This window comes from Salmo trutta, chromosome 13 (assembly GCF_901001165.1).
Source record: "Salmo trutta chromosome 13, fSalTru1.1, whole genome shotgun sequence".
Taxonomy (NCBI): domain Eukaryota; kingdom Metazoa; phylum Chordata; class Actinopteri; order Salmoniformes; family Salmonidae; genus Salmo; species Salmo trutta.
Window position 1 is genome coordinate 11,760,761 of NC_042969.1, and position 14,906 is coordinate 11,775,666.

A 14,906-nucleotide genomic window follows, 5' to 3' on the forward strand; every position below is an offset into this window, starting at 1 on the left:
CACTATTTTCCTGAGTTAGAAAAAATAATTGTTTTATTTACATTCCAGAAAAGTCTACAATTGAAGGAAATGTTTTCTGGGTAATTTTTGTGGTTTGTAAGATATTTTTAGATGTCGATTTCTTTCCTTGCTTGTTAAAAGTATGTCTCCGTAGACGGAGTAGAGTTTCTTTTGGAACCAAATGTCTGTGAGCCGCTGTTTTCGGGGAGGGGTACATTGCTGTGTTGCACCTGAAAACTCTTCCCTCTCGTCTGAGGCTTCCTCCTCTCCCTCTTTCTCTCTTTCTCCTCTTTTTCCATCTCCTTCTCCCTCTTCTTCCGTAACTTCTCCTCCTCTTTCTCCCTCCTCTCCTGCTCCCTCCGTCTCCTCCTCCTCTCTCTGGAGCTCAGCTCCTCATCTTCCTCCCCCCTGACTGTGCGCCCCTCACCTGTCCCGTCACTAAAGTCCTGGATTAGGATTCTGGGGACAGGGACTTTAGGTTCCCCTTTCTCCCTGTCCTGTTTGGGCTGCTCCCCTTTGAGCCTGCGGAAGAGACCAAATAGCCTGGCGGTGTCAGTTGGTCCTCTGCATGGTTTGGACACAGTCTGAGGTGGGACAGTGCCTGGGATGCTCCCTGTGACATGTCGGGGTGATTCTGGGTGTTTTGGTACCTGAGTTGGAGCTGTGGTGTTAGGTTGTGGTTGGTCGAACTGAATGAGGCCTGCATTTGATTGGTTAGAGTGTGTGAAGGTGAGTTGTGATTGGTTGGGGTCGGTGAAGAGATCCTCAGAGAGCCTCCGAGTGAGCTTCCGGGAGCTGGAGGACTTGCAGAGCCCGAAGTCTCCAGAAGGGGTTGCCCAAGGTTCATCACGGGCCTGAGTCTTTTGGGAGGAGACATCCGCGTGTGTGGATAATGGCTTGCCAGATCCAGCCTTTGAGTCTGGAGGAGGTGGAGACTCACTCTTTTCACTCTTACTTTGGGACTTTGGGTTGCCAGGTATGAGAGGGAGTTCAGCTTTCAGTGATTCCCCCTGATGCGATGGTGGAAGGATGTCAGTTGAGGCTTCCTGAGAGGGAAATGTCAATGCTTCCTCTTCTTTCTCTCCTTCACTCTCTCTGACGTTCTGGGTCTCCTGATTCTCCTCTGGATGGATGGTGACTGGACCCTGGGGTTCTTCAGGAATCTTCTGGTCTTGACCTGTTCGGTCTTGGCCTGAGGTCAACTCTGGAGAAACCTGGCTCTGATTGGCTGGTGTTATCCTAGAGGGCTCTGTGTATTGTACCTCTATCTTTGATGCTGTCCCTGTGTGTGTCTGAATTTCATTTGGGGACCCTATGACCGCCTCTATCCCTGTGCTTGGGCCAGTGGCTTCCTCTGTCCCTGTGTTTGTGTCAGTGGCTTCCTCTGTCCCTGTGTTTGTCTCAGTGGCTTCCTCTATCCCTGTGTTTGTATCAGTGGCTTCCTCTGTCCCTGTGTTTGTGTCAGTGGCTTCCTCTGTCCCTGTGTTTGTCTCAGTGGCTTCCTCTATACCTGTGTTTGTGTTAGTGGCTTCCTCTATCCCTGTGCTTGTATCAGTGGCTTCCTCTATCCCTGTGCTTGTATCAGTGGCTTCCTCTATCCCTGTGCTTGTATCAGTGGCTTCTTCTGTCCCTGTGCTTGTATCAGTGGCTTCCTCTGTCCCTGTGCTTGTATCAGTGGCTTCCTCGGTCCCTGTGTCAGTGGCTTCCTCTATCCCTGTGTCAGTGGCTTCCTCTATCCCTGTGTCAGTGGTTTCCTCTGTGACCATCTCTGTCCCTGTCTCTGTCCCTACCTCTATCTCTGACTCTTCCTCTGTCTCTATGTGTGTATCAGCCTCCATCTGTGACCCCAAGTCTGCCTCTACTCTTGTGTCTGCCTCTATGTGCATCGCTGACTCATTTTCTCCCTGTGTCTCTGTTTCTACATGTGCCTTTACCTCCGTTTCTACCTCTGTTTGTCTCTCTGCCTCAGATGTTTTGTCCGTGTGCGTCTCCATTGCTGTCCCTTTGTGTGACTGTGCCTCGGTACGTGCCTCTATGTCCTTGTTGGTATCAGTCTCTGTGTTCGTCTCTTTGTCTCTCTCTCTCAGTGACCTAATGTCTGTTTCTGACTCTAAGTTTATATCTGCCTCTTGTTGCGTGTCGGCCTCAGTGTCTGTCTCAGTGTCGGTCTCAGTGTCTGCATTAACATCTGTTTGAGTCTCTGTTTTTGACCTCATATCTGTCTCTGTCTCTACACTTTTATCTGTGTGTTGTCCTTTCTGTACCTCAGCCTCCATTTCCTCCTCTGTCTTGGCTTCTGTATGAATCTGGATCTCTGTCACTGTTTCCTCCTCTGTCTTGGCTTCTGTATGAATCTGGATCTCTGTCACTGTTTCCTCCTCTGTCTTGGCTTCTGTATGAATCTGGATCTCTGTCACTGTTTCCTCCTCTGTCTTGGCTTCTGTATGAATCTGGATCTCTGTCACTGTTTCCTCCTCTGTCTTGGCTTCTGTATGAATCTGGATCTCTGTCACTGTTTCCTCCTCTGTCTTGGCTTCTGTATGAATCTGGATCTCTGTCACTGTTTCCTCCTCTGTCTTGGCTTCTGTATGAATCTGGATCTCTGTCACTGTTTCCTCCTCTGTCTTGGCTTCTGTATGAATCTGGATCTCTGTCACTGTTTCCTCCTCTGTCTTGGCTTCTGTATGAATCTGGATCTCTGTCACTGTTTCCTCCTCTGTCTTGGCTTCTGCATGTGTCTCTGTCTCCTTGCGTTCCTCTGCCTCAACCTTTGTCTCTGTCACTCTGTGTTCTGTGATGATACGTGCACTCTCTGTTGACTGCTTGTTCAGTACTTCCTGTGTTTCCATGGAGCCTTTACTGTGGTTAGTTTCCTGTGACTGGCTGTCGCCGTGCTGCTCAGAGGCCTGTGTCTCGCTGAAACCACCCTGCTCCTCCTCCTGGCCCTGTGAGGTGACGCGAGGGTCAGAGGTGAGCTCACGCTGCTGGGATGCTACTCCGGCTGAATCTGGGGTCATCTGGGTCTTTTGGGTTCTGTCCTGTTCTGATGGTTCTTTGTGTTCTAATGGTTCTCTCAGTTCCACTGGTTCCCTGTCCTCTGTAGCAGGAGGTGGAACACCCTGAGCCCTCACTGGACTACCATCCATCTCACTTCCTCTCCTCAGATCCCCTCCCTCGCTTCTCTCCTTCCACACCTCCTTTGAAACCTTCCTCACCTCTCTGCCTCCCCCCTCCCACTCCCCTGTGTCTGTTTTGCTCCCTCTCTTCCACCTCTTGCGAAGGAGCGAGGGAGAGAGCGAGAGCACGGAGGGCGAGCGAATCGGTGGGATGGACAGGTTCCCTTTCGCCCTCTCCTTTCTGTTCCTCTCCTCCTCCCTCTCTCTCGCCCTCGCCCACGCCATCCGATATCCGTGGCAACGACCCCGGGGATCAAAGGTGGAGGCAGGCCGTTCCTTCCTCCACTTCTCCAGCTCTTTCTCCGTCTGCCTCTCCAGATCCTTACCCGAAAGGGGGACAGAACACACCTGGGTGGGGGTGAAAGGGAGATGGAGAGTTGGTAAAAGTGGGGGAACACATGTGTATTGTACATGCATGGTAGGATAGTTCAAGTATAACCGGTGTACATGAGGCCAGGTGTCTGACCTCTCCGATGAAGGTATCGTCCTCCTGCTGCACCTGCTCCCTCACACCCCTCAGCCTCTCCAGAGTCTCCATCTGGCCCTCGCACTCCTCCCTCTGCTCCACCCGGCCCAGAGCCCTGCGCACCAACACAACCGCCACCTGGAACAACACACGCACTCCTGATGGAGGGGGATGGAGAGCATGAGAACGACACACAGGATATGTGGGGAATAGATAGATAGATAGATAGATAGATAGATAGATAGATAGATAGATAGATAGATAGATAGAAGAGCAGGTGAATGGCCATAATATAAGTATAGATATACTGGAGAACATAGATGAATGAATAGACAGATGGATAGATTAATTAATTCATTCCCTCCTTCATTAACAGACCGTAGCAGAAGAACAGGTCCCAGACTCGGAGGAGGGTGTTGAATGGCAGGTGGCGTGTGAACAGGCACATCAGCCAATCGGTGGCGAACATCAGAGGCTCCACGCCGTGTCTCTGCAGATGCTTGTGAGTTGCGGGACACGTCTTCTTCAGCACCCAGGTCAGCATGGCCGCGTCAAAGAGAACCCCCTCCTACAGACAACATTAGAGAGACAAGTATCTGGAGAAATGCTGTTCAGCTATGTCACAACAACCAAACCCCTTACTGATGAAAAACATATTGATGTACAGTAACAGTCAAAAGTTTGGACACACCTACTTATTTATACTATTTCCTACATAGAAGAATAATAGTGAAGACATCAAAACTATGAAATAACACATATGGAATCATGTAGTAACCAAAAAAAGCATTAAACAAGTCAAAATATATTTTATATTTGAGATTCTTCAAAGTAGCCACACTTTTCCTTGATGACAGATTTGCACACTCTTTGCATTCTCTCAACCAGCTTCACCTGGAATGCTTTTCCAACATTCTTGAAGGAGTTCCTACATATGCTGAGCACTTGTTGGTTGCTTTTCCTTCACTCTGCGGTCCACCTCATCCCAAACCATCTCAATTGGGTTGAGGTCGAGTGATTGTGTAGGCCAGGTCATCTGATGCACCACTCAAATCAAAGTTTATTTGTCACGTGCACCGAATACAACAGGTGTAGACCTTACAGTGAAATGCTTACTTACAGGCTCTAATCAATAGTGTAAAAAAGGTATTAGGTGAACAATAGGTAAGTAAAGAAATCAAAACAACAGTAAAAAGACAGTGAAAAACAGTAGCAAGGCTATATACAGTAGCGAGGCTATAAAAGTAGTGAGGCTACATACAGACACCAGTTAGTCAGGCTGATTGAGGTAGTATGTATATGTAGCTATGGTTAAAGTGACTATGCATATATGATGAACAGAGAGTAGCAGTAGCGTAAAGAGGGGTTGGTGGGTGGTGGGTGGCGGGACACAATGCAGATAGCCCAGTTAGCCAATGTGCGGGAGCACTGGTTGGTCGGGCCAATTGAGGTAATATGTACATACGTACATGAATGTATAGTTAAAGTGACTGTGCATATATGATAAACAGAGAGTAGCAGCAGCGTAAAAGAGGGGTTTGCGGGGGGGGGGGGGGCACGCAATGCAAATAGTCCGGGTAGCCATTTGATTACCTGTTCAGGAGTCTTATGGCACTCCGGTACCGCTTGCCATGCGGTAGTAGAGAGAAAAGTCTATGACTGGGGTGGCTGGGGTCTTTGACAATTTTTATGGCCTTCCTCTGACACCGCCTGGTGTAGAGGTCCTGGATGGCAGGCAGCTTAGCCCCAGAGATGTACTGGGACGTACGCACTACCCTCTGTAGTGCCTTGCAGTCAGAGGCCGAGCAATTGCCATACCAGGCAGTGATGCAACCAGTCAGGATGCTCTCGATGTTGCAGCTGTAGAACCTTTTGAGGATCTCAGGACCCATGCCAAATCTTTTTAGTTTCCTGAGGGGGAATAGGCTTTGTCGTGCCCTCTTCATGACTGTCTTGGTGTGTTTGGACCATTCTAGTTTGTTGGTGATGTGGACACCAAGGAACTTGAAGCTCTCAACCTGCTCCACTACAGCCCCGTTAGGGAGAATGGGGACGTGCTCGGTCCTCCTTTTCCTGTAGTCCACAATCATCTCCTTAGTCTTGGTTACATTAAGGGATAGGTTGTTATTCTAGCACCACTCCGCCAGGTCTCTGACCACCTCCTCCTCGTCGTTGTCGGTGATCAGGCCTACCACTGTTGTCATCTGCAAACTTAATGATGGTATTGGAGTCGTGCCTGGCCATGCAGTCGTGGGTGAACAGGGAGTACAGGAGGGGACTGAGCACGCACCCCTGGGGGGCTCCAGTGTTGAGGATCAGCGTGGCAGATGTGTTGCTACCTACCCTCACCACCTGGGGGCAGCCCGTCAGGAAGTCCAGGATCCAGTTACAGAGGGAGGTGTTTAGTCCCAGGATCCTTAGCTTAGTGATGAGCTTTGTGGGTACTATGGTGTTGAACGCTGAGCTGTAGTCAATGAATAGCATTCTCACATAAGTGTTCCTTTTGTCCAGGTGGGAAAGGGCAGTGTGGAGTGCAATAGAGATTGCATCATCTGTGGATTTGTTTGGGCGGTATGCAAATTGGAGTGGGTCTAGGGTTTCTGGGATAATGGTGTTGATGTGAGCCATTACCAGCCTTTCAAAGCACTTCATGGCTACGGACGTGAGTGCTACGGGTCTGTAGTCATTTAGGCAGGTTGCCTTTGTGTTCTTGGCCACAGGGATTATGGTGGTCTGCTTGAAACATGTTGGTATTACAGACTCAATCAGGGACATGTTGAAAATGTCGGTGAAGACACCTGCCAGTTGGTCAGCACATGCCCGGAGCACATGTCCTGGTAATCCGTCTGGCCCCGCAGCCTTGTGTATGTTGACCTGTTTAAAGGTCTTACTCACGTCGGCTACGGAGAGCGTGATCACACAGTCGTCCGGAACAGCTGGTGCTCTCATGCATGCCTCAGTGTTGCTTGCCTCGAAGCAAGCATAGAAGTGATTTAGCTCATCTAGTAGGCTCGTGTCACTGGGCAGCTTGCAGCTGTGATTCCTTTTGTAGTCTAATAGTTTGCAAGCCCTGCCACATAAGACGAGCGTCGGAGCCGGTGGAGTATGATTCAATCTTAGCCCTGTATTGACGCTTTGCCTGTTTGATGTTTCGTTGCAGGGCATATCCAGGATTTCTTGTAAGCTTCCGGGTTAGAGTCCCGCACCTTGAAAGCGGCAGCTCTGCCCTTTAGCTCAGTGCCAATGTTGCCTGTAATCCATGGCTTCTGGTTGGGGTAGGTACGTACAGTCACTGTGGGGACGACGTCCTTGATGCACTTATTGATAAAGCCAGTGACTGATGTGGTGAACTCCTCAATGCCATCAGAAGAATCCCGGAACATGTTTCAGTCTGTGATAGGAAAACAGTCCTGTAGTTTAGCATCTGCTTCATCTGACCACTTTTTTTATAGGCCGAGTCACTGGTGCTTCCTGCTTGAATTTTTGCTTGTAATCAAGAATCAGAAAGGTTAGCCTCTCTGGGGTATGTGGGACGCTAGCGCCACCTGCGGGACACACTCGCCAACAGCCAGTGAAATAGCAGGGCGCCAAAAATCTCATAATTCAAATTTCTCAAATATACAACTATTATATCCCATTTTAAAGATAAACTTTTCTTTAATCCAACCCCAGTGTCCGATTTCAAAAAGGCTTTACGGCAAAAGCATAACATTAGATTATGTTAGGACAGCGCCTAGACAAGAAAAACCACACAGACATTTTCCAAGCAAGGAGAGGCATCACCAGAAATACAGCTAAAATGAATCACTAACCTTTGATGATCTTCATCATATTGCACTCATAGGACTTCATGTTACACAATACATGTATGTTTATATCCAAAAACCCCATTTTACATTGGCGTGTAATGTTCAGAAATGTTTTGCCTCCCAAAACTTCCGGTGAATGAGCACATCAAGTTACAGAAATACTCATCATAAACGTTGATAAAATATACAACTGTTATTCAAAGAATTATAGATACACTCCTCCTTAATGCAACCGCTGTGTCAGATTTCAAAAAAGCTTTATGGCTAAAGCAAACTTTACAATAATCTGAGTACAGCGCTCAGACATCAAAACAAGCCATACAGATACCCGCCATTTTAGAGTCAACAGAAGTCAGAAATAACATTATAAATATTCACTTACCTTTGATGATCTTCATCGGAATGCACTCCCAGGTATCCCAGTTCCACAATAAATGTTCGTTTTGTTCGATAAAGTTCATCCTTATGTCCAAATACCTCAATTTTGTTCGCGCGTTCAGTCGAGTAATCCAAATGCACTGTGCTCGCGCTGTAAGTTCAGACAAAAAGTCAAAAAAGTTATATTACATTTCGTAGAAACATGTCAAATGATGTTTAGAATCAATCTTTAGGATGTTTTTATCATAAATTTCCCATAATATTCCAACCGGACGATTCCTTTGTCTTCAGAAATGAAAAGGAACACACCTAACTCACACGGGAGTGCGCAGGATTGAGCCCATGTCATTTTCTCAGTCATCTGAATCCAAGCGCTCTTATTCTCTCCCCATTCACAGTAGAAGCATGAAACAACATTCTAAAGACTGTTGACATCTAGTGGAAGCCTTAGGAAGTGCAAAATGACCCCACAGACACTGTATATTAGATAGGCAATCACTTGAAAAACTACAAACCTCAGATTTCCACACTTCCTGGTTGGATTTTTCTCGGGTTTTTGCCTGCAATATGAGTTCTGTTATACTCACAGACATCATTCAAACAGTTTTAGAAACTTCAGAGTGTTTTCTATCCAAATCTACTAATTATATGCATATCCAACCTTCTGGGACTGAGTAGCAGGCAGTTTACTATGGGCACGCTTTTTATCCGGACGTCAAAATACTGCCCCCTACCCAAGAGAGGTTAGAGATGCTCTCCTTTATGGTCAAATAGCCCTTACACAGCTTGGAGGCGTGTTGGGTCATTGTCCTGTTGAAAAACAAATAATAGTCCTACCAGGTGCAAACCATGCTGGTTAAGTGTGCCTTGATTTCTAAATAAATCACAGAGAGTCTCACCAGAAAAGCACCCCCACACCATCACACCTCCTCCATGCTTCACAGTGGGAACCACACATGCGGAGATCATCCGTTCACCCACACAGCGGTTGGAACCAAAAAATCTCAAATTTGGACTCGTCAGACCAACGGACAGATTTCCACCAGTCTAATGGCTATTGCTCATGTTTCTTGGCCCAAGCAAGTCTCTTCTTCTTATTGTATCCTTTAGTAGTGGTTTCTTTGCAGCAATTCGACCATGAAGGCCTGATTCACGCAATCTCCTCTGAACAATTGATGTTGAGATGTGTCTACTCTGTGAAGCATTTATTTGGGCTGCAATGTCTGAGGCTGGTAACTCTAATGAAGTTATCCTCTGCAGCAGAGGTACCTCTGGGTCTTCCTTTCCTGTGAAGGTCCTCATGAGAGGCAGTTTCATCATAGCGCTTGATGGTTTTTGCGACTCCACTTGAAGAAACTTTCAAAGTTCCTGAAATTTTCAGGATTGACTGACCTTCATGTCTTAAAGTAATGATGGACTGTTATTTCTCTTTGCTTATTTGAGCTGTTCTTGCCATAATAAGGACTTGGTCTTTTACCAAATAGTGCCATCTTCTGTATAACACCCCTACCTTGTCACAACACAACTGATTGCCTGAAACTCATTAAGAAGGAAAGAAATTTCACAGAATAACTTTTAACAAGGCACACCTGTTCATTGAAATGCATTCCAGGTGACTACTTCATGAAGCTGGTTGAGAGAATGCCAAGAGTTTGCAAAGCTGTCATCAAGGCGAAGGGTGGCTACTTGGAAGAATCTCAAATATATTTAGATTTTCTTAACACTTTTTTGGTTATTTCGTAGTTTTGATATCTTCACTATTGTTCTACAATGTAGAAAATAGTAAAAATAAAGAAAAACCCTGGAATGACTTGGTGCGTCCAAACTTTTGACTGGTACTGTACATATGCAGTTTTCACTCTGTGAGTAGTCTTTGGATCACTAATTGACCATGAGCAGTAAGTAACATTATCTTACCAGCAGGGGGCTGTAGTAGTCAGGGAGGTACTGTTCACTAATTTGTACCAGGCACCAGAATGCCTCCTATAGGAGGGGAAAGCAAAGGTATTAAGAGAGATGGAAGGTTATTACAGGCTGTGATGGAGGAAAAGCTCAAGCTTACCACCTATCCAGTCCTTTCATGTTGTTCAGGTGGATGGATGGTGATTGTAACCAGGGGTGCAATTTCACTGGGGAAGGAGGGGGGGTAGCATGTCCCCCCTACATTCTGAAATTGCATTTTTATCCCCCCAATTTTATCATTGGAATGTGATACAAAACGAGGCAACGGTGTGCTTTAGGACCATGGGACACCTCCGAGCTGTCAGGTAGGCTGTTTGGAGTGTTTATCCGACTGGATAAACAATAAGTAATCATAATAAATATGTCCCCCCCAGTTCTAAAACCATAGTTGCGCCCCTGATTGTAACAGTACCTCTGTAGGCATGTTCATCAGCAGTACAGCTGCTACAGGTCCCTGGGCCTGACAGTAGCCCTCGTCAGGCTTCAGCTGAGTAAAGGCCTTCAGCACCCGGAACAGACCACGCTGCCTACCCACACACACACACACACAACACAACACTCAGAACAACCAGAACACTGACGGGATAACACCAGACAATATTTATACAACACTACACAAAGAACGAGAGATGGAGAAAGATGTGTCGTATGTCATCATCGTTCCATAAATAGTAAGGAGTATTATTATGAGGCTGTTTTACCCATGACCATCTCTGGAGAGGAACATCTCATGGAAGGGGAACTGGCGGTCTAAGTCTCTCTCTATAACGTCCACCCAGCTCTGTAGGGCAGGCCTGGAGTCCAGAGTCTGACAGAGGGAGAGAGATTTACCTGATAACTTTACTCTGCAATATTTGTATATTTACGGTAAGAATACCATTAAGGCCCTGTAAGGTTCTAATAAACGATTCTATCTATATAGTTGAGTTGTTTGCTCTATGTTACCTGGTAGAGGTCCTTGTTGCGGTGCATTCTGTCTGTGGCGCCACACAGCAGTGGCCAACATTTAGCCCTGAGGGATGCTGGGATGCCTTTCTGACACTGCTCTTTGACCTGAGAGACCGGTGGAGAGTAAGGATCATGCCAGAGTAAATACCTGGGTCTGGTGTCCCAGAGGAGGTTACATCAAAAATGTCAAGTACACACCTTGCTGGACTTCTTTAGTAAGACACGATCCCATTGGCTGATGATGTTGATCCACTTTGTCTCTCTCTGTCTAACGAGCTCAGGAGGCGGGCCTTCACTCCTGACACCAACATATCATAAGCAAAATAAGGTGATCACTTTAAGCATAACTGTCATAATAACATTTCAAGTCAGTATCTTTCTAGGGCAGGTAATTAACTCCTCACTTTGATTATTTCCTGTTTCTGAGGACCAAAGTCCTCTCTAAGGCAGCCAATTTACCAAAATGTACTGAGTTGAGTCAACTGCACCTTCATGTCTCGTCACAGAGAAAGAAAACACCGTAAAGATAGACAGGAAACAGGAAAACCGCATGGTGGCGGTGTGACTATCTCCATAGCAACAGGTCAGGATGTTCAAGGACAAAGAGTGAGAGAGTGTAGGAGATGACTGTTAAGAGGATGTCTGTTATATTTGTGTTAGGTTATTAGCTGGGTTTATTCTATGAACTAAATAAAGACTTACATTTGTATCTATATATAAAAAAAGGTACTGTGACGCTGAACTGTGATCTTTGGTGCTACAACTGTTTTTTTGCATGAAGTTGCAAGTTATAGGATGAGTCTTTAGTGCCTTCTGTTCACCAGTTTGTTTCTATTATCATAACTAATCAATCCTTTAAAGGGAAGTGCAGTTAAAAAGGTGATTTCCATGCTGTTGTTTTTTAGGATATTTCCACACAGGTCAAAATAACACTGAAATTGTGTAAAAGCTACAGTTGAAGTCGGAAGTTTACATACACCTTAGCCAAAGACATTTAAACTCAGTTTTTCACAATTCCTGACATTTAATCCAAGTAAAAATTCCCTGTCTTAGGTCAGTTAGGATCACTACTTTATTTTAAGAATGTGAAATGTCAGAATAATAGTAGAGAGAATTATTTATTTCAGCTTTTATTTCTTTCATCACATTCCCAGTGGGTCAGAAGTTTACATACACTCAATAATTATTTGGTAGCACTGCCTTTAAATTGTTTAACTTGGGTCAAACGTTTTGGGTAGCCTTCCGCAAGCTTCCCACAATAAGTTGGGTGAATTTTGGCTCATTCCTCCTGACAGAGCTGGTGTAACTGAGTCAGGTTTGTAGGCCTCCTTGCTCTAGACCATCCTATCAGCCAAGCATGGCTGTGCATGTAAATATCTTCAAATTTGTTTCCTAAAGCCTACATCACCAACCGGTCGATCGCGATCAACTGGTCAATATTCAAGGCATCCTAGTCGATCACCAAACAACACATTTTTTCCGGGTTGCACTGTTGATGATAGGTACACTTGATTCAGAAGCCCTGGCAAAGGTAAAGTGTTCCCATTTTGAACTATTTCATTTGTCCGGGGACCGGGAGATCTGTGGCTAAATACAGTGTGTCTACTGCGCTGGCCAATCGGATAGCTCAAATCACAATTGTGCCTACTTCGCTGTCCAATTGGATAGCTCCGATCACAGTTACTACAGCTTCCACGACCCCCGGCCACAGTAAAGTTTGATACAAGCCTACGTGAGATTTCACTACTTTTAAAACCATGACCAGAGAGAGACTGTCAAAGAATACAGCAAAGAGCTGCTGTTTAATGAGTGAGTTTATGCCTAGGTTTTTATTCAGCACTCTCAACACTGTTTTATTCAACACTATTGCAAAACAGAAAACGTGCTTCTCCCTACTTCCACTTGAGCTGCAGCTGCAATGAATAAGTAACCAAGTGTCTTGATAGCCCTGCATTTTTATTATTATCTGCAGCTCGTCGTGTCTATTTTAATATAAAGGAATATTTCACTTTTTGGAAGACGGTGTGCCCTCTCTCTGGTCAGTCTCACCGGAGGAAAGGAAGGAGAGAGCAGGGACTGTGAGAGGTGAACCATTTGCTGCTCTCTCCATCCTTCCCTGCGCTGCGACTAATGCCGTGTTTAAAACATCGGGGAACTTGGAAATCTCCGACTTCCAACTTTAGTGCGTTCAAGACAACTGGGAAGTCGGAAACTCGGGCATCTTTCTTGAGCACTGACTTTCTGACCTGAAGATCACTGACGTCATGATTTGACCTAGTTTCTTTCCGAGTTCCCAGTTGTCCTGAAAGCACCATGACCATCAGATGCAGGTACCATCAGTCCATTATAATAAAAAAGCTAATTATTTAAATGTATTTACATTTACTGCACAAACCTCATTCCTACATGACTGTCTTTGTTAGGTTAATGTTACATTTTTTAAGTCAAGGGAAATAAATGATTACAAATATTTTGGGGTTATTTTCGCTAAATAAACACACAGTGATATATTAGACTGGTGATTTAAAAATAAAATGACAAAGACTGTACATGGGCTTTAAAAAGAGAGAGAGAGAGAGAGAGAGAGAGAGAGAGAGAGAGAGAGAGAGAGAGAGAGAGAGAGAGAGAGAGAGAGAGAGAGAGAGAGAGAGAGAGAGAGAGAGAGAGAGAGAGAGAGAGAGAGAGAGAGAGAGAGAGAGAGAGAGAGAGAGAGAGAGAGAGAGAGAGAGAGAGAGAGAGAGAGAGAGAGAGAGAGAGAACAGTGCTGCTAAGCCAGAGACTGCTTCGTACTGACCCGGCAGTGGATCCATTCACCAGGATGAAGCCGAAGCGGTCTGTCTCTGTGGCTGGAGTTGGAACACTGACCTCTGACCCCCTGTCAAAACCAGAACTGTCCTCTCCGCTGGGGGGCATCTGGGTCGGAGTGGACGCACTCAGCATCTTACTCTACTGAGAGAGGAGAGGTCCCAGTTACAAAAATACTCATCACTTTTGTATTGATGTACCAGAGCGTGTCTGTCTCCGTCTCCGTTGTGTATATCTGTACTTTGTGTGTTAGAGCTAAAGCAAGTACAAGTGCGACACAGAAGACTTATCCTGTATATTAAAACACTTAGATCAAACCTACAGCCTATTGTTACATAAATAAAGGCATTTAACACAATCTAGGCTTCATACATACAGTGTGGTGCTACAGAATCTAGCCACAGCATCAACAGATTAAGTTGGAAGCAGAGGTGAAGCCCTATCTGCATCCTGCCTCGACACTAACTGTGACTGTTACCACACCCGGTAGTTATAAAGTAACAATGATGTATAATGGTGTAAAATCAAATACCTTTGAGTTCTCTCTCCTCTTTGATGACTGGGGGAAATGCTTGCTGAAGAGAAGTGTTTGGTTAGAACGAGATTGGAAAGAAAGAGAGAAACTTCCGCTATTCAGTCTTGCTCTCTCACAAACTCATATTGGGAAGTCATTATTGTGTGTGTATATATATGTGTGTGTGTGTGTGTCAGTGGTGGCTGGTGGGAGGAGCTATAGGAGGACGGGCTCATTGTAATGGCTGGAATGGAATAAATGGAATGGTATCAAACAGATCAAACATATGGAAACCACACATTAATTGCATTCAAGCCATTACAAATGAGCCCGTCCTCCTATAGCTCCTCCCACCAGTCTCCACTGGTGTGTGTGTGTGTCTGTGTCTAAGTGATTGTGTATAATAGCATTGTATAATAGGAGGGTGGTGTGATGAATAATACCATATTTTGATATGCACTGGAAGGTAAGTGCATCGCACTTTGCCACATTCAAAATGGCGACAATGTCTACCCAGGCAGACAGTACACTGCTGTTTCACAAGCCTCTTCAGAGTTCCCCTCCTCTCGGAGCAACAGTGCCAGTGCAGTGACGGTTATCCCTTGCGTCTGTTATCACAGGTTGTGGGAGCAGGTATGTTTCTTTCTGTTTTACAATGTTTGATGCTGTTTTATTAAACAAAGAAGTAATATGACATGTCAATTTCGTTTTTGAATCGGTATTCCTGCATTTTCAATTACGGTGCTTGGAATACTTGCGAAGTAAACGGTCCGGTCTGGACAGCGGTATTTAAGTGCGCAGCTTGTAATTATTGTTGCCTGGACAGCTTCACTATCATATGTTCCAGA

General features: G+C 45.5%; 1 protein-coding gene across 2 annotated transcripts; it reads right to left on the reverse strand.

Moving 5' to 3' along the window:
* Positions 1-5: 5 nt before the first annotated feature.
* Positions 6-14,860, reverse strand: LOC115205200 (mucin-22). Of its 2 annotated transcripts, none has more exons than XM_029770928.1 (11): positions 14,502-14,860; positions 14,077-14,119; positions 13,534-13,685; positions 10,938-11,037; positions 10,737-10,844; positions 10,493-10,599; positions 10,204-10,318; positions 9,747-9,812; positions 4,021-4,210; positions 3,643-3,800; positions 6-3,524 (listed from the first exon to the last, which is right to left on the reverse strand). In XM_029770928.1, exons 3-11 carry the CDS (start codon positions 13,677-13,679, stop codon positions 135-137), a joined length of 4,380 nt encoding a protein of 1,459 aa, XP_029626788.1. In that variant the 5' UTR covers positions 13,680-13,685; positions 14,077-14,119; positions 14,502-14,860; the 3' UTR covers positions 6-134. The 2 variants fall into 2 exon arrangements, with proteins under 2 accessions (XP_029626788.1, XP_029626787.1); XM_029770927.1 differs by having other exon boundaries at positions 13,534-13,688.
* Between the last annotated feature and the right edge of the window lie 46 nt (positions 14,861-14,906).

Excerpts from the sequence above, each read along its gene's own strand:
- LOC115205200 (XM_029770928.1), bottom strand. The coding sequence starts at position 13,679 with ATGCTGAGTGCGTCCACTCCGACCCAGATGCCCCCCAGCGGAGAGGAC. Across the intron at positions 10,319-10,492 it reads CTCTCCAGAGATGGTCATGG|GCAGCGTGGTCTGTTCCGGG; the intron begins GTAAAACAGCCT and ends GTGTGTGGGTAG. Across the intron at positions 4,211-9,746 it reads ACTACTACAGCCCCCTGCTG|GAGGGGGTTCTCTTTGACGC; the intron begins GTAAGATAATGT and ends TGTTGTCTGTAG.